This window comes from Protopterus annectens, chromosome 8.part0 (genome assembly GCF_019279795.1).
Source record: "Protopterus annectens isolate FY-2018-M chromosome 8.part0, PAN1.0, whole genome shotgun sequence".
NCBI classification, from domain to species: Eukaryota; Metazoa; Chordata; order Ceratodontiformes; family Protopteridae; genus Protopterus; species Protopterus annectens.
The window spans coordinates 1,376,594,927-1,376,615,439 of NC_056741.1; the positions used below are offsets into that span (position 1 = coordinate 1,376,594,927).

Genomic DNA, 20,513 nt, shown 5'->3' on the forward strand with positions numbered 1-20,513 from the left:
CTGTCCTGTTCGATTCTCAGCTAGAGCGTATTCTGTGTGGAGACATGTGTGAATGGGCGTACCTTCATTGAAGGTTGTGCGTCAGAGCTGGCAACTCGGCACGTAAAAATCTACTGCCAATCATTAGCGGACTGGAATTCCGCTGTGGCGACCCCTAACCGGGAAAAGTCGAAAGACACAACAACAACAACAACCCCGACAAGGAAAAGTACATGTTTTACTTGTACTTGGACCATGTTGCAGTTTCTGCATTGATTTATAACATAACTTTTTTAAAAGGGAAGGAAGGATGTGCACCTAGTGTCTTCTTACATTTCTCATCAGACTTGAGAATTTTCCAGTGTTTTCTAACGATATTGCAAATAAAATTGGTATCAGAGTATGTGAGACACATTCTTAATGGATATATTGAGTCCCTATTTCTATCTTTATTATATTCAGAAGTATCATAGAAAAATGATTTTGTAAGAGTATCTCTTAAGAAAATCGCATAATTTTGAGCCATGTCCACATCCATGGCCATTATAACCTCTCTTAACAAAATCTGCAGTTAAAGAGTCAAAAGACTCATACATATCACTATCCTTAGTATGTAGACATGCAGATCTAAATCCATTAAGAATGTCTCTCACATACTCTAATGATACCAATTTTATTTGCAATATCTTTAGAAAAAAGTGACACAGGATTAAATGGATATAACAAGAAACTACTGTATATAAGTTCAACCTGCCAAACAATATATGCATGTAACACAGAAGCTGGAACTATACATTTAACAAAAAAGCTGTTATACATAAAAGGTGGGAATAATAACTTTTTAATACAATGATGCTTTCTGTAACGTTTTTGAATGTCAGTGGTCTCGCAGGTAAATACAAAAAAAAAAGAGTAGTGAACTATGTTAAAAATGTAGAGTGCAGATAGCTATGCTACAGGAGGGACACTTGGAAAGAATTGAACATGTAATTTGATAAAGAAGGGTTTTCAAGATGGTTATTCAGCAGAATACCTGGGACAAAGAAAAGAGAAGTACTTATATTAATTGCAAGATGAGCTCTAACAGTGATAGAAGAGGATAAAAAGGATAATGATGGTAGATTTGTAGTATTAAGGGGCTGCTGGCAAGGGAGCAGGATTGAATTGACATGTATTTATATTCTACCTAAAACTGCTGTAGTGGAGCCTAAGAAAATTCTGACAGAAATAATCAACTTTCAGCAAGGAATATTACTTATAGGTGGGGACTGGAATTTAATTTGCATCAGTGAAGATGTGTCGGGGGGGCAGAAGGGAAAGTATAACAAAGGTGGGTAGACGTTTGACGAAATTTATGAAAATATTTGGCATGGACTATGTGAATTAAGTACTAGGAGTTCGGAGTGAATTTACATAATATTCCCCAAGACAGAAAAACGTTGCTAGGCTAGACAGAATTTACATTTCACAGGAAAATATGCATTTAATTGCAGGTCTTGATACCCACCATACCTCTCAACCTGGAAACATCAAAAATCTGGACAAGGCCAATGAAAAATAAGTACAAATCTGCACGCTGATTAACATAAAATTTACATACATAATTAAGTGACCCGCCCACTCCAGTGGAATTGTGGGATACCAACTTTCAAACGCAAACTGAAAAACAGACAACCAAAATATGGCACCAGTCCCCTTGCAGCCATTCCAATGTCCCATTACCTGGCTATTTTGCCCCATTTACCATAAACACTAATGTGTGCATACTGTTTTACGTCTACAATGATATTTTTCCATTTTATAGCACAATGCAGATAAACACTAATAGATATCTGCTAAACAAAGTAACACTGTCTCACAATGAAAATAGACTGCCCTTGAAATTCACATTCATTGAAACCCACGCCACATCCAAAGAAAATGCATCTGGCCAGTGGTGGATAAAGATTACCTTTGGGCTGTTTTCAAATCATAGGCCCCTGGCTTGCACACAGAACAAGAAACATACTTCCATTCTTTGATACACCTTCCTGACTTTATTTAATTATATTCGTTGTATAATACAGCACACTCGTTATACTTAAGTTAGAGCGCATTTTAAAATTTATTGTTTGAACATTTTTCCAGTAGGCAATGAAACAAAATGCATGAACCAATAATGACAAAACTGCCCAATTCAGAACATTTCCATCATAAAAGTCTACTTCTACCCACACAATATACATACATATATATATATATATATATATATATATATATATATATATATATATATATACACACACACACACACACACACACACACACACACACATATATATACACACACACACACACACACACACACACACACACACACACACACACACACACACACACACACACACACCTTGTTCAAAGACTATTTGCAAAGCCTGCAGTCACTCCACACACAGCTTGTTCAAAAAAAGACTAGTTGCAAAGCCAGCAGTCACTCCTCACACACCTTGTTCAAAGAAAAACTAGTTGCAAAGCCAGCAGTCACTCGACTGTACCACAGCAAGAAAAGTAAATGTTCACGGCAGTTTAAGAAGCAGTATATGTTATTTGCAATGAAGCAAAGCACATTCACTAGTTTAAAAGTAAAGCCAGCAGTCACTCGACTGTACCAGAGCAACAAAGCAAAGCACATTCAGCAGTTTAAAAGCAAAGCCAGCAGTCACTCGACTATACCAGAGCAATGAAGCAAAGCACATTCAGCAGTTTAAAAGCAGAGCCAGCAGTCACTCGACTGTACCAGAGTAACGAAGCAAAGCACATATCAGCAGTTTAAAAGCAGAGCCAACAGTTACTCGACTGTACCCATGCAACGAAGCAAAGCACATTCAGCAGTTTAAAAGCAGAGCCAGCAGTCACTCGACTGTACCAGAGCAATGAAGCAAAGCACATTCAGCAGTTTAAAAGCAAAGCCAGCATTCACTCGACTGTACCAGAGCAAGAAAATAAATGTGCATGGCAGTTTAAAACAGTATATGTTCTTTGCAATGGCAGTTTAAAAGTAAAGCCAATATGTACTAGAGCTTCAGCAGTTTAAAAGTGGAGTACCTGAGTCACGGCAGTTTAACAGCAACAGTTTAAAAAAGTACCTGAGTCATGGCAGTTTAAAAGCCACAGATTAAAAGAGTACCTGAGTCACAGCAGTTTAAAAGCAAAGCCAATATGTATGTACCAAGGCAGCAGTGAGAAAAAATAAATATTCCATGCTTACAAGCAGTAGCTTTCAGTGCTCACAGACAGATGGAAATGTGTGCCCTTGAGCACAATGAGCTAAATTCCGACAGGCTGATGGAGCTGATGTCATCGCACACATAATGACGTCAGCTCCAAAAGCGCGAAAGAAAGATTTAAAAAAAAAAAATCGCGAATGAAGGGGTGCCACTCTGGAATCGTGGCACCCTATTATTTGGACCCCAAAACTCAGTAAAAACCGAGTCATTTGGTGCAGTTGGGAAGTATGATACCCACCCAATAATTATTTCAGATCATGCTCCAGTAATAACTAAAATAAAATCACAGGGTAATGAAATAAAAATGAGGCACTGGTGCTTACCCACCTATCTGTTGAAAAGAGAGGAATTTAAAGGATGGGTAGTGGAAGTTATTTAGAAGCTATTAGTGAAGATAGAAATTTATTCGGAAAATATAGCTAAGGAGCGGGATACAATTAAAGTGCCATTTAAAAACAGGATGGAAATAAAAGAAAGAGAGATGTGGTTAAGAAGTAACAAGAATTATTTAGAGGGATTGACAAATGTTAAAGAATCGCAGAATAGGGGGAATCTCACAGAACAAGAAGAGGAGCAACTGAAGAATGCAAAACAGAAAATAAGGATTACCTCAAGAATATGCGCGAGTTTAGAAATATTGCTGTTAAGCGACTGTTTTTTGATAAAAAACGTTTAGCACAACAACTCAGGCAACAGAAAGTAGAAAGGGCTGTTGCAAAGCTTAGGAAGCCTGTAGCAAGGAAGGTAACAAGACATCCTGTAGAGATATTAGAAATATTTCGGAAATTTTATGAAAGTCTGTATAAAGCAGAGAAATAAGGAAATCAAGAAAACGTTTATGGAAGGATTAAATATACCAAGGTTAAAGGTAGATGAGGCTCAATTACTAACAGTTAGGATAAGAGGAGATCATATAAAAATGGTGATGCATAAAATCTACAGGAAAGTCCCCAGGAATAGATGGTATTCCTGTTGAAGTTTGGAAGCTAGGATAGAAAAAAACTGATAAAGATCTGGAAGGTTTTTTTAAAAGGAGGAGAAGTACCAACCTCCTGGAAGAAAGTGGTGGTAGCTGTAATATCTAAAGAGGGTAAAGATCCATCAGATCCAGATTCATACAGGCCCATTTCAATACTAAACCATGATTATAAAGTGTTTATGTCTACAATGGCTAAAAAATGCCAAAAGTGATGCCAAAATTGATAGATATGGATCAGTGTGGTTTTGTGGAGGAGAGGCAACCATTTGACATTAACAGAAGGTACAGTTGTATAAAATCTTACCATAATGGTAGCTGTCCTTCTCTTCACTGCTGCAGTATTCACTATACTAAGGATCCCCTGCAAAGGGTGACCCAACTTCTGGCAAGTATACCAAAGCCTTTAGGTTGCTTTAAGATATGCCGTACATCACACATATGCTCCTTGTATAGCGTAGGGCATAAAGGCGACGTCTGGATGTACCATCCTCAGAACTGAGATCCCCAGTAGGAATGCCAGTCCAAGGAAAAGAAAGGTAATCAGTACATCCAGAAGAGAAATGGACCAGGGGGTGGAAGGATAGAGTGAATACTGCAACAGTGAAGAGAAGGACATCTACCATTACGGTAAGATTTTACACAACTGTACTGTCCTTCCATTTCACTGTTGCAGTATTCATTGCACTACTGAAAGTGCTGAAGCTCAGGAAGCAAAGAGTGAGGAGGAAGGATCAGCAGATATCTGTAGGGACCCATGAAGGATGACCCTAGCAAAACCAGCTCTAGCTCTGGAAATTTCATCCACCTTATAGTGCTTGGTAAATGTATACACAGAAGTCCAGGTAGCTGCTTCAAGAGTAGAGTTAGTATTTAAACTCTTGAAAAAAGCACCAAAAGAAGCCACAGCTCTAGTGGAATGAGCCTTAACAGAAGAAGGAAGGCTGTTACTGTGAAAGGAATAACAAAAAGAAATGGCTTTCAAAATCCAAGAAGAAGTAGTTTGCTTAGACACAGCCAATCCTAATGATCTAGGATGAAAGGAAACAGAGCTGATCAGATTTACAAACAGTCTTAGTCTTATCCAAATAAAATCTGAGTTGCCTATGCACATCCAACGTGTGCAACACCTCACTAGCAGGTTGAGGAGAAGGGAAAAAGTGGGCAGATGAATAGAGTGTTTAGGAGACAACTCATTCACCACCTTGGGCATAAAAGAAGGATTAGTAGGAAGGGAGACCCTGTCCTTTTGAAACACCAGAAAAGAAGGACAAGTCATAAGGGCATGAAACTCAAACACCCATCTGGCAGAAGTAAGAGCTAACAAAAGTATAGTCTTCCAAGAGCAGTGTTGCAAAGAAATTGAGGCTACAGGCTCAAAAGGAGCCTGGGTCAATTTTTCTAAAACAAAATTAACATCCCAGGGAGTAGGAACAGGTTTTCTGGGAGGCCTAATATGAAGGACGCCTTTAAGGAATTGTTTAGCTTTAAATCTAGAAAGACAATCAGAAATAGCTGATAAGTGGGCCTTAACAGAAGAAAAAAAACAACCTAGCATTGAGCAAGTCACACGGGTAAGAGAGACCCAAAGGAACATCCACAGAAAGTGTATCCAGGTTATGAGAAAGACACCAAACAGAAAACCTCTTCCATTTGGATAAGTAGGATTTCCTAGTAGTGGGTTTCCTGGCCTCCTTCAGGACCTTAAGCACATCCTCAGGAAAAAAGGTGTTTATGTGAAATCAAAATTCTATCACCCAGAGTTAGCTGAAGAGTGGACAGGTGGGGATGGATGAGAGATCCCTTGTCTTGTGTGAGCAGGTCCACCCTGTAAAGTAACTTGTGATAATTGCCCTTGGCTAAATGCAGAAAAGAAGCGAACCAGTGCTGTCTCGGCCAAAAGGGAGTCACCAACAAGATTTTGGGAGCATCCTGTTGCATTTTGAACAAGACTTTTGGAATAAGGGGTAGGGGAGGGAAAGCATAAATACACATCCCCTTCCGACAAAAATGAGGGTGTCCACCTTCCAATCCGGAGGACCTGGAACTTTGGAGCAAAATGTAGGAAGTTGTCTGTTCAGAGAGGAGACAAAAAGATTCTTTTGAGGACTACCCCAATGGTGGACAATGTCCAGAAATGCATTTCTGTGAAGCATTCTTTCATGGGATTAAGTTATGGACTTGCTCAGAGAGTCTGCCAGAGTGTTTTGACCTGAAGGAATGTATACTGCCTGAAGAGTCACTTGGAACCACATAGCTAGTTCCCACACTACGAGTGCCAGCCGGCAAAAAAGACAAGACCTTGCTCCCCCCCACCCACCCGTTTGCTGACATATCACATCACTGTGGTATTGTCTGTAAACACCTTGGGTGGTCCTGGGAAGAAAAAGGATGAAAGGCCTGAAGAGACAGCAGAAGAGCTCCCATCTCCTTGACAGTGATGTGGTCTTTCTGTTGGAGGCGACCCGACTCCCTGCACTTTAGGGTGCTGAAAGTTGCTCCCCATTCCAAATCTGAGGCATCTGTGAACAGTTCCCATGAGGGAAGAGGTGGATAAAAAGGGAGCCCTGGATTGAGAATCAACTGCTGAATCCACTATTGGAGTTCCTGCTTGAGACAAGGGAGAAGAGGAACTAAGGAATCAGTAGGATGAGAATGTTGAAGCCAAACTGACTTTAGAAACCACTGAAGTTTTCTCATGTGAAGTTTGGCAAAAGAGAGCATAGGAATAGCGGAAACCATGAACTCCAGAGCTCTCAGAAATTCCTTTGCTGTTACAGACATCAGAGGAAGAAGGGACTGAAAAAAAGGAGATGAAAGTTAGAGCCTTGGGAAGAGGCAGGGATGCCAGCATAAAAACAGTCTGGATCTTGCACCCCAGAAAGACATGATCCTGAGAAGAAGTCAGACAGGACTTTTTGAGATTTATAGTGAACCCCAGGCTCTGCAGAAGGGTTATTGCAAAGTGAGGATTTGGCAACAAGATTTCTGGAGAGGATGCCTGAAACAATCTGGAGGTTGTCCAAGCAGGGAAAGACTTGGCTACCCCTTAGCCTACAAAAAAAAAACAATCACAGGAGTGAGGCATTTGGTGAATACCCCTGGAGCAGTAGAGAGGCCAAAGGGCAAAGGAGAGAACTGAAAATGCTAGAAAGAAACAGAGAAATGTAAAAACTTCCAGAAAAGGAGATGAATTGGATTATGCAGATAAGCATCATTGAGATCCAGTGGCACCATGTAAGCCTGAGGAAGCAAAAGAGGAACAAAGTGTGAAGGGACAACATTCAAAAAGAGGGAACCTTCAGAAAAATATTTAGATGAGAGAGGTCTAAAATTTGTCTCCAAATACCCTCTTTTCTGGGTACTCAGAATATTCTAAAGTAACCCCCCTCCCCCTTTGGGAAACTGGAACTTCTTGAATAGTACCGTGAGTCAAGAGATCCGAAGCACCCCTGGGAAGAAGGATAGCTGTTCCTGAGGGGGCTGAAGAATTCCCTTGAAAGGGGGGAAGTGAGTTCCAGGCCATGAAATACCTTGGTGGAAAATGGACAGACCCCAGGAGTCCTAAGTAATCTTTAACAAAACTGGGAGAGATAGAGAAAGGTGAAGAGAAAGAGGAATGTGTCTGGGAAGAAAAGGATAGTCAGATAGCACCTGGTTTATCAGGAAAAGGAGACTTCGGGGGTACAGAAGTCTAAGAAGCTTTAGCAGGAGGTGCCTGCTTCCCACCTTTTTTGACCTTGAGAGGAGGGTAATTCCCTACCAGCAAAGGTTGTCTTACTGGGGTAATTTCTCTGAAACCTAGATACAGGGAAACAAAAACATGTATAACTTCCTGTAAAGCCTTGCTGTTATCCTGAAGGGACTTAAACAAATGAGCAGCAGCTTCGCCAAACAAGTGCTTATTATCCAGAGGAGCATCCATCAACTTAGCCTTAATACTGTCAGGCAAAGGTTGAAGCTAAAGTCAGGAATATCTCCTCATCACAGACCCAAAAGCAGGAGCCCTAGAGGAAGCATCTGCTGCATCATAACTACACTTGATGGAATGATGAGCTACCTGGGGAGAAGTCCCTAACAAAGGAAAGGGCAGACATCTTCCCTTCAGAGACTGGAAGATCAGAAATTACTTGACAGGCCTGGGGAAAGAAGAGCCAACATGTACCTGAACATATGGGTCTGATAACTGACAACTCTAATAGCTAAAGTAGCAGAGATGTAAACCTTTGTACCCAACTTTTCCATAGTCCTGCTATCTTTGAAAGAAGGCAATAACTTTGGAGAAGAAAGCAATTAAAATGGCTTGTCAGAAGCCACAGACACCACCAAAGGGTCAGCAGAAGGGCACCTACAAAGAGATTTACAATCCTCAGGCACATATAAAACTTATTAGGTTTCTTGGAAGTAGGGGGCTGGGAGTCAGGAACCTTAGAAGCATTTGAAAAGGCATCCAAGAATGCAGCCAGAACAGGAGGTACAGCAGAAGGCCTGGGAGAGTCCATCTGCAGGAGTTCATAATACCTTTTCTGCCCTTCAGAAACCTGAGAACAATCTCATTTAAAAAAATCCACCATCCTAGAGATTCTTCTTCTTCTTCTTTCGGCTGCTCCTGTTAGGGGTTGCCACAGTGGATCATCTGTTTCCATTTCTTCCTGTCCTCTGCATCTTGCTCTGTCACACCAACCACCTGCATGTCCTCTCTCACCACATCCATAAACCTTATCTTAAGCCTTCTTTTCCTGTTACCTGGCAGCTTCATCCTTAGCATCTTTTTCCCAATATACTCTGCATCCCTCCTCAGCACATGACCAAACCAACGTAATCTTGCCTCTCTGGCTTTGTCTCCAAACCTTCCAACCTGGGCTGACCCTCTAATATACTTATTCCTAATCCTGTCCACCCTCGTCACACCCAGTGCAAATCTTAACATCTTTAACTCTGCCACCTCCAGCTCTGACTCCTGCCTTTTTGTCAGTGCCACTGTCTCCAACCCATATAACATAGCTGGTCTCACTACCCTCTTGTAGACCTTCCCTTTCACTCTTACTGGTACTCATCTGTCACAAATCACTCCTGGCACTCTTCTCCACCCACTCCATCCTGCCTGTACTCTCTTCTTCACCTCTCTTCCACACTCACCATTACTCTGAACTGTTGATCCCAAGTATTTAAACTCATCCACCTTCGCCACCTCTAGTCCCAGCATCCTCACCATTCATCTATCCTCCCTCTCATTCACACACATATATTCTGTCTTAATCCTGCTGACCTTCATTCCTCTTCTCTCTAGAGCATATCTCCACCTGTCTAGGGTCTCCTCCACCTGTTCCCTACTCTCACTACAGATCACAATGTCATCTGTAAACATCATAGTCCACGGGGACTCCTGCCTGATCTCGTCTGTCAACCTGTCCATCACCATTGCAAATAAGAAAGGGCTCAGAGCTGATCCTTGATGTAACCCCACCTCCACCTTAAACGCATCCATCACTCCCACCACAGACCTCACTGCTGTCACACTACCCTCGTACATATCATGTACCCCTCTTACATACTTTTCTGACACTTCCGACTTCCTCATACAATACCACAACTCCCCTCTAGGCACCCTGTCATATGCTTTCTCTAAGTCCACAAAGACACAATGCAACTCCTTCTGACCTTCTCTGTACTTCTCCATCAACACTCTCAGAGCAAACATCGCATCTGTAGTACTCTTTCCTGGCATGAAACCATACTGCTCATCATAAGCTTCACCTCCCTTCTTAATCTAGCTTCCTAGAGATTGTGTCCCCAAAAGAAATGTTCTCAAAAGGAGCATCAGGACTAGTAGATTCCCCCTCCTCAAACCCATAATCTAAATGAGATGGAATCTGAGAGGAGTAAGCAAGGGATTCTCATCTGAATCTGCCTCCTCCTCAGAGGAACCCTGTTTCCTGGATCTTTCTTTTAAGGGGAGCAGAGGACTAAGAAGGAGCTGGAACAGTAACACCTTGAGGAAGTTTTAAAGCCATCAAAGCATTAAACAGTCCCTGAGTGAATTTTTGCTCTGTGGGTCCTTAGGAGCTGAAGTAATATGCTTAGTTTTCTGCTTTTTCTTTAAAGGGACATCCGCCTTATGAAGTGTAGAAGGCTCTAACCTTGGACAGCATTCAATAATAGTAGTAGGGATCTCTTCTCTAACTAACATTTGAAGAACACCCTAGGCCTCTCAGAAATAATCAGCTGCACTTCCTCCTAAACGTCCAATGCAGACGTCTGCAAAGCCTCCAAGGATGAGCCTACTGTCAGAAATCCCCGCTGGCCTTCAATTCTGTCATGACCGAAAAAATCCAGCAATGAAGCTGGATGAACCTCCAGGTTATCACTCACCTTGGGAGGGACGTCCAGTGGAGGCTGTACAACAGAGGAATTCCACCTAGATTTCTTGGCCTTCTTCTTCCCAGATGTCTGCCCCTCAGAGTGGGAAGTTAATAGCTTAAGATGTTGATTCTCTAGCTGGAATGCCAAAGAAAAAAGCCTATTATGGAAGGTCTTGGGAACAAAGGCCTGACAGACTGAAGAGGACATATGGTCATGGGAAGCCCCAGTGCAAAACAGGCACCACTTCTTATGGACTTTATGGGGAATCTGTCTCCCACACCGGCATTTACCCTTCTTGGATGACATGAAACCCCTCAAGGAACAAAGAATAAAAGAAAAGGTAAGATATAAAAAAAAACACAATGGGGCACTTATCTGTAACAGCTTGATAAACCAGCAACGGAATGGGTATTCAGACAAATGATCAAGAGATGGCGTTCGGACTGGTAGCAAAGAAGTTTGGAGGATGGTACATCTAGACATCACCTTTATGCCCTGTGCTATGCAAGGAGCATAAGTGTGATGTGCAGCATACCTTAAAGCAGCTTAAAGGCTTTGGTATACTGGCTGGACGTCGGGCCACCCTTGGCAGGGGATACCTAGTATAATGAATACTGAAACAATGAAGAGGACATCTACCATTATGGTAAGAGTTTACACAACTCTACTTTCTGTTAATGTTGTCAGTGAAATAGGACATCATTGATGACCCAGAGGGAAGCAAAATGTAAGAAAATATCACTGTTGTTGGTGGGTCTTGATGCAGAGAAAGCATTTGACAGAGTAAGCTGGGACTTTTATGAGTAGGGCAATGGAAACATTTACATTCCCTGATAAAATTATAAGGTTGATTAGAAGGGTATATGAGGGATCGGAGGTGAAAATTAAAGTGTGTGGAGTCCTCTCTGATAATTTCTGCTTGAACAGAGGAACCAGGCAGAGGTGTCCTCTTTCCCCTTTATTATTCATATTATATTTAGAACCATTGGCAAAGTGAATAAGGGACTCAGAAACTCAAAGATGTAATTGGTTAAGAAAAGCTGTCTTTATTTGTAAATGATATTATTTTATACCTGATAAAACCAGAAAATACATTACAGTGTTGCAGAACATTTTGAGACAGTTTCAAATAATTTTAGGATACAAAATTAATGAAGCTAAAACAAAGGCAGTAGTAGTAAATTATGTACTCACATATGAACTGGCTCTGCAATATCTATATTTATCGGGACATGATACAATTAAGTATTTAGGAAAATGGATTAGAAATTACTCTGTGGTGGCAGTTAAGGATATGTGGGAAGAGACTAAAAAGAAGATAATACAAAAATTGAGAAACTGGAAGTTTTGTTATATGGATACTAAGCTACAAGCCATTAAAATGTTTTTAGTCCCTTTATTCTTATACATGGGTCAGGCATACTTTATCAACTGGAGAAGTTGTGGATAGCAATTAAAAAAAGAGTTGAATGGTTTTATCTGGGAAGGGAAGACAGCAAGAGTCAAGTGGGATAGGCTGATTCTACCAATAGAACAAGACGGACTAGGATTACCTAATTTGAGGGGGTATTTTAGAGCAACGCAGTTAAGGCTTTTATACATAGATATAATTCAAAGTGGAAAGGAACGATGCTGACACAGGGAGGAAGCTCAAGAAATAAGGAAATATTGGGATTTTGGATGCAGACTGTTAAGGAGAACAACCACAATCATACAGAGTATTATATTCATAAAATAGCAGGGAGTATTCTATGAACCAAACCAGCACGAGAGTGGGGAAAAGAGATTTTGCTGATAGGGATAACTGTGGTCAGGGATACAGATAATAGGCAAGAGGCGGCTGGAATTTATTGGAGAAAACTGGTAAAGGAACTAAGATATTGGGAGCAAATAACTAGAAAGGGAAAGGTAATTGAATGGGAAGAGGCCAAGAATTTATTTAGACTGCAGGTTAGAGATTGCCTTCCCTATCAAGGATTGATATCAGAGTATAGGCAAAGAGGATGAACAAGGGGGTTCCTAATTGAAAGACCAGCACTGGTAGAGTTTTTAATAGAATCTAGAACAGAAGCTGACGTTAAAAAAGGAATAATTAGTAACACACATAAAACATTGCATGATAATTATAAGAATCAATCAGATGAGCTTAGAAAGGATTGGGAAGAGAGTCTGGATAAGCAATTCACAAAGAGACAATGGGGGGATATATGCATATCTCCCAAATATGCAACAAAGTTTAAAATATTTAAGATCTTTGCCTGGAAGTGTTTACACAGGTATTTTTATACCCCAAGTAGACTGTAAAGAATTTTTCCTCAGGTGGATAGCAAATGTTAGAGGTGTGATGGGCAAGAAAGAGGTGGCTGGGAACATATTTTTGGGAGTGTAATGAGCTGGCAGACATTAGGGGTTCCCTGCAAACTACTCTGTCAGAGATGATGGGTGAACAGATTGGACTGACTGGGGAGATGATTTTTTTTTTTGAGTTATTGTACAAAAAATGGAATTGCCTAGACATAGTAAAGCCTTGCTGAGTCTAATTATGGTGACTGCCAAAAAAGCAATTACTAGAAAATGGAAATCAAAGTCTAGACCAACTTTAGTAGAAGTAGTGAATGTAGTAACAGAGATAAAAAACAAATGAATTGGGATCTTTATCAAAGGGAAGAAACAAACTACATATGAAAAATAGGAATTGTGGGAACAATATATGCAGAGCAGGAACGAGTTTTATGGGCCAGGATTTGAATGAGCCATATAATGCTTAACTGACAATGGCTGGATAGTTTATAAGTGATGTATAATGTTTGCAACTACAGTTGTTTCAATGGTGTCTGTTGTGTAATCTGCAACTAAAGTGGTATCATTTTGTATGTTTTTATGTATTTAAATGTAAGATTACCTTTGTCATATGTGATAATTTAATAAAGATGTTTGGAAAAAAAGTGGGATGCACCAGAAAAGCTAAAGGATAAAGTGGGGTATGAACAGAGGTGGTGAAAGTTGAGAGGATAAAGAAGTATAGAGGTAGGACTGTAAATGTGATGGAATTTTGTATGTAAGGAGAACATGACAGGAGAGAGAAGTGAAGTAATAAGATAAAAGGTTGATGGGTAAATGAGGTGAGCTTACATGGAGGCAGAAGTAAGAAGAGATGATATCTGATGTCAAGGGAAGCACATAGAATAAAACAAAGAGCAGTATTGTGGGATTAAAGATTAATGAGGGAAGAGTGTAGCTAATGGACGGCTGAAAGATTAGAATTATATGGTAATATGGATGTAAATTTGCTGAGGTGGATGAAATAAGAACAGTTATATGAGCAAAGAAAATGCTGGTGACGTTGAGGAGGAACAGAGTATTATGTATAGGAAGGCAATGGGGTATTTGTGTTTGGATACTCTTACTGGGGGACTAGACAGATATTAAAAGGGGGAGCAAGGAACTTACTGCATGTATGTTGAAATATCTCAGATGTTAGGGCAAGACATGATATATCGAGGGTAGTGGGCAGCTGCAGGTAATGACATATACAGGTAGTAATTGGTAGGAGGGACTGTAGATGAGGCAGTAAAAAGGAGCAAAGTTCTAAAAAGAAGGTTTAAGGAGACAGGCAGTACCATAGTATTACTGTGGGGCCCCAGCCCATATTAATGAAGCCCCCATCATTAATTGTCACTGTGACACTGCCAGCCCAGCTATCTGGAATTTTGTAAATCTATGTCATTTGTGAATATTGATATGATTTATACAGAACTGTATATTATGTACTGAGCTTCAAGACTGCAACCACAGCATACCCTGCTGGAACATAGAAGACTAACTTACAAAACTTCAAGAAAATAAGTTGAAATTAATGTGTTTTACAATTGTGTTATCTCTCAGTTTCAGTTCAGCAGAAGATACAATGTCCAGAGCTAGACGTTTTTGAATTGTCTTGAAACAGAAATAATTACTATGTTTCAAATGTACAAGTGTTTTATTGTTTTACAACTTCCAAGTTCGGCAAACTTCTGAGAGATATGTACTTCTCACACAGAGATGTTAAAATTCTGTTAGTGTCTGTCTAGCCTGGGAACTAAAGTCAGGTGACAAAGAGTGATATCATCCAAGCTAACCCAGCAGTAATGTTTACTATTAATTTAAGAACTCTCTCAGACAGTCTGTGCATTATACATTTTGTGTTTGACCTGGAAACATCCATCATAACCATCATCTGCACTTGCCCTGCCAACAGTAAGTAACCAGGGTACAGTAATTTATTTTAGATATAGATAGGAATATAGTTAAGATTAGTTTAGATGTTTTATGCATTTATTTGCGACTGTCCTACAATGTTGTTTTAACATATTTCCTGTGATTTTGAACTCTGAAGTAACTCTTTGTTTATTGAGTATTATTTTGTTATATTGAATATTATTTTGTTGTATTATTTATTATTAAATATATTTAAACCTTTTAATTGTGGCTGGTTTGTTTAGAGATATTTAAGCTTTTAGTGTACTTGCAGATGTATTTGGTGACACTGTACAGGCCACTCCTAAATAGCCTTGCTTGGTCAGACTACCATTTGGATTAATAGTAGCATTACACAGCAGGATTGGACACCCTTTGTAAGGGCCTTATAGTAGCTGATAAGTAGGGAGACTGATGGCAGCTGTTACTACCTTATAGTTTCGACAGAAGGGGGCATAGCTAGTAAACCTGTGTCTCAAAGTGTGTGTGTCACCTACTTGAGCAGGGACATGAAGCACTGGTTGGACCGAGAGGGTACTGGAGGTCTTAGATTGGCCACTCGGCTGAGATCTCAACCCTATAGCTGTGCCAGTGGGGAGTCTCATTGGGGATCTGGAGAAAGAGGGAGAAACCAGACCCAGACTGACTGTGATCTCTGTGTGCTCTTAAGGGAAATTGTACTTTACTGTGTGTGCCCTTGTCATCCTCCCATTGTGTACGCCCCTCACTGTTGCCAGTGGTGAGGATTGGGGCATCACAGTCACATACATTAAAGGCCAACCCATTGAGATCTCCTGTTAACAAAAAAAAAACACTCAACATATCAATACAGTACGAAAAGGAAGCATTAGAAAAGAATCAAACACATGATTTTGGATGGTTGCGAGCAGAGATCACAAAACCACAAAGAAGGGAGAACAGTTAGCACTATGTCAAACTAGTCTGTCACTTACTTTATTCCTAAATTACAATTCCAAGAAAAGAATTTCTAAAAACTTAACAGAATCTCAAAAAAAAAAACATGACCTTTGTCAAGATGGGTACTAATTAAAAAAAATAAACAGGATCCAACAACAAAAAGAAAAGGACGGTGTAACATGGGTTATTCCCTCGGGCAGACACCTCAAGAGTTAATAGGAGAGAGCAGTGTAAATGCTGGCTCTGGGAATGAGCAAGGAGAATGAGAAATGGGATTGCAAGAGAATTCAGGAACCTTAAACAGTGATAAATTACGCAGCTTGGATGGACTTCATTTTAGTACTATGGGGACAAAAGTGCTCAAGGAGAGTCTGAATTAGTATATAAAAGGATGAGATGGAAGGGGGTAGGCAGGGCCAGAAGGGAGTGAGAAAAAGGGAGTTTTTGGCAAAAATAGGAATATAAATTGTTAATGCTGTTGTATTTTAGCTGCCTTAAACAGTTGCATTGTTTAGCAAATTAAAATTTTTGTTTTCTGTCCCACAGTACATGATGAATTTCGGACAGCTGCTGTTGAGGGACCCTTCTTTACTGCTGATATGGAGGACTGTGGTTACAACATTCCTCAGACGGATGAATCTACGCTAATGACCATTGCTTACATTATGGCTGCCATCTGTGCACTTTTCATGTTACCATTGTGTCTTATGGTGTTCCAGTGGCGCTGTTTCCGGTGCCTGCAACGTGACCATGGTGACTTTGCTGATGACATATCTCTGCTTAAATGAGAGCCTTTAGGGAAGAGAAACTTCAAGGAATAAAATGGAAAGAGACCTTCTCATAAGGAACATCTACACAGGGAAAGTGGATGTTGAGACCTAGCTAGAAACATTACTGCTGTTTTTGCAGGTCTTCACACACCATCTAAGACCCCGTTTGTGCAATCTTAAGATGCTCTTTGTTTGTTTTCATAACATAATGTCGTAAGTGCAAGGACTGCCAATTTAGTGTAGTCCCAGTTTTAACACAGAAATGGCCAGTGTCAGTAGAGTTGGTACAGAATTGGTAGTGATGTGAGGGTACAGAGCGTGCTGACTTCCACCAGTTGTTATTTTGTTTAATATGTTTTTTATTTATTTGTTTTGTTTTTATTGTATCACTTTTATTTATGTTTAGGAGAAAAAGAGTTTGCTATTGTTTAAAAGCCATCAACATTCTTTCAGAAGTCTTGTACTGAGAAACTGCCAGTATCAATTTTCCCTACACCTCTTAAATGAGCAGTGTCTCAAAACAAAAATGACTGGAGCATGCTTGATAACTTAAAGAACCTTTATTGGGCCACATGTTTTTGAGGGAGCTGGTCTTCCTGTTGATATTAAAAAAAGGTCAGAGCTTAACACTGTTAGCCTAACCAATGAAGTAACAGAGGTACTGAATTTATTCTGGTGATTTCATATGCCACAACCTAGAGATGAATTAGCTGATTTTTCAGTTTGTTTGTGAGATATTTAAAACTTACCATTTTAAGTGTATTGCAAAGAATATATATAACATTGATTTTAAAAATATTTACCTGAATAGGTGAGGACACAGTCTGTTCTTGTGAAGAGAGTTTCATAGTTAAGTCACATGTGGAATTTTAATTTATAAATTGAAATATATTTGGTATTCTGTTTCTGTAGTACAGAAGAAAGAACATTCCTGTGTCATTGGCATCCAGTCCTGACACTGAAATAGGTTCATAGGTTTGTACGTTTATAGGTGCATCCTGACATTCAAACAGGTACACATGTTCCTACATTTATGGGTGCATACTAGGCTATCAACCACTAGGATCTTTTTAAGCCTAGCCATGCAAACCAAATGTGTCCCACAAGTTATATGTTTTAGACATGCATATAGGAGGTGATTGTTGGCTATGGCATGATTTAATGACAGTCTCTGTACATCAGAGACATAGTCACCACACCAAGGGTGAATTTTCAATTTCCTATTCAATGGCCCAAATTAAGCTTAAATAGGGTTATGAAGGGACTTTGTTTCACATGGATGAGGAGACTGTTCCAGAGAATGGAAATCCTTTGTGATAAATATCTGTCTGTCCAACATGTCCTAGTTATGTTGCAAGAAAAAATAGGTCTTTAGATCTAGTAGTTCTGATGCTGTTTGTTTTACAGATCTGCAGAAGGTTCATCAGAGTGGGGTCCAGGGATGCCTTGTATGCCAGGCATAGATTGCCTCCTGTAGTCTGTAAGAAATTGACTTTGATGTGATCTGCAGACCACATTGTGTTTATGCCCAATATTGGTACAGTAAGCAAACTGAATTGTTAAAGAAGAATATAAAAAACTTGCTTAACCACCATAATTACCTGTTGAATGCCTGTAACCATTCTTAAAGAAATACAGTGCCCTGAACTCAAACATATACTGTTTTAATAAACAAAATGTTAACACTCCTTCCTGTACTGGTGGTCTCACTAGTCCTAGAGGAACTTAATCAGTTGTTATGGTCATAATGATGTTGCAGATCAATGCAAAATGACATTTTGTGAGTGGGCTAGCTAAATACATTAAGGACACTGGGACCCCAGAAAAGGTCAGGGATATTATTATTTTTATGTTTTCGAGGTGTGTGACCTCAGGACACAGTAATTCTTTAAGTTTGCCCTATATTTAACCAAAGGCAGGTTTAAGTTTGCAGAGCCAACACAGAAGAATGACGGCACATGCTCTGGTAAATCATAGATACCTCATTTGTGGTTGTGCGTGGTTTTGTTTCCATTAGGAAGATTTTATGAAATGGCTTATTTTCCACAGAGAAAGTATAGCACATTTAAATGTGTGCCTAGTTTTGAATGGGACTCTTACACAAAGGTTACAGAATCCACAAACAGGAAGGGAAAGAGACTCCGAGACCCTTACACATGTGGAACTCTGCACTTTTAAAAGAGTAAAGTCTTGTAAATACAGAGGGCTTCACACACACACACACACACACACACACACATATATATATATATATATATATATATAGAGAGAGAGAGAGAGAGAGAGAGGGAGAGGCAGGCACGCGTGCGCATGCACACACACTGATATAGTTAAACACAAATGAAAGCTTCACTGGTGATGATGTCTGCCACACACATACAGATAATTGAGGGCACCCTCACATGTACATTGTAGTTACACACACTCCCACCGCACGCAATAAAGATTTACCATATACATAGGTGATGGTGTCTGTCGCACACACAGATAACTGAGAGCACCTTCACATGTGTAATGGAGCTTTACACAAACACAGGTGGTTTAGAAGCCTGCACAAACCCCCGTAATCCAGTGGAGCTACCTCTGTCAAAGATAAATGGTCCCCAAATTGAAAAGTAAAAGTAGCTGTGATGGTAATACAGCTTTGGTCACTTTGAATTAAGAATTTAAGAATATAATATTTAAGAATATTAAAAGCTTTATTATGTTGGAAAGTGAGTGCCACTTACTGCCATAAGTGCATAACAACAGTGATAATACCTCATGTATGCTTTACTAATAGATTTTCTGTATCTACTTCATTTTGGGTCAGTATTTTTCTCTGCATTCAGTTCTGTCTGTACCAGAACCCACATGATAAGGATGGTTACCTGCAGCTTAAATGGTCCTTTAAGGTGGCTACCTTTCTGCTCTAGTTAAGACTGTATATCTCTGCCCACAGACTACACAGTATTGCCTTCATACTGCCTCTCAAGAAAGGAAATGACTATTTTCAGTGATGTCTTCCCATCTAGTACTACTCCAAATGGTCCATATTTAAGCAGTAGAGTTCAAATGACTATTACAGCTCTGCTTAGTCATCATATGCGGTGTCACATGGAACAGTTGTCTGCCCAACAATTGGGTATTTTTTTGTCAGATTTCATTTTATTAATTGTTTTTGGTTGACTTTTGTTACACTAAAAAAAACAAAAAAAAAAGGTCTACTAGTTAGCCAAAATGTACAAGGAAACGTAACATTAGTTATCCAAGCATAAAATAACCATATTAAAAAAAATTGGAGCATATTTAAAACAGAAATTAACAATTTTATTTTTTCTGAGTCCTAAAGTGAGTCCTCAGCCACAAGGTTTTCTTTTCAGAAAAGCCACTCTCCTCCTTCAGTCTTTGTCAGTGTCTCCTGCTCGTGGGTTAAGAGTGCACTCAGCTCCACTGTCCCCAATCCATTCCCACCAATCGCAGTCACAACATTTCTTTGAAATAGTTGCAGGAAAGTACCCAAGTCTGATTGCTAAAAGAAGAGTTAAAACCTAGGTTTCTAATTCTTTTAAGTGACCTTGTGGTTATTAGACCATCACCAGTTTTACTTGTTTTGCCTTGGACCACTGCATGACATCCATGATTGTTCACTAAGTCACTGACTTAGTGGTATCACTTATCATTGCTACCAGCTGAAGCCTTCCTTGCCACTTATTGCTACATACAAATGTTGGAGGAAGAGCAAAGAAAGAACCATAATCAAATGAATGGTGGAAGAGTCACCGAAAACCACTTGGCAAGATGCAGACATGCACAGAGGAAGGGATCAGGAGTTCAGTCCTAGGGCTTCTAGTTCTGATTATTCTTCAGATTTCACTGTCTCGCACCATGTCAAGATTTCAGATACTAGATCTGAGTTGTGGTCACCTGCCTCATGAGAGATGCAGAGGAGTTGTTTTGGCCTCTGTTGTTCGTAGGAAATTCTGGTTGGCAGTTAAAGTCAAAATGTCTTCAACTTCACCAAAG

General features: G+C 39.9%; 1 protein-coding gene across 1 annotated transcript in view; it reads left to right on the forward strand.

Annotated features, from left to right (window-relative positions):
* The window catches only part of BACE1 (beta-secretase 1), a 705,087-nt gene extending 686,891 nt beyond the window's left edge, over positions 1 to 18,196 (forward strand). The window contains exon 9 of the mRNA XM_044080958.1: positions 16,285 to 18,196. Within this exon, the coding sequence (XP_043936893.1) occupies positions 16,285 to 16,526 (242 nt within the window). The 3' untranslated portion in view covers positions 16,527 to 18,196. The remainder of the gene's footprint in view (positions 1 to 16,284) is intronic.
* The last annotated feature ends 2,317 nt before the right edge of the window (positions 18,197 to 20,513 follow it).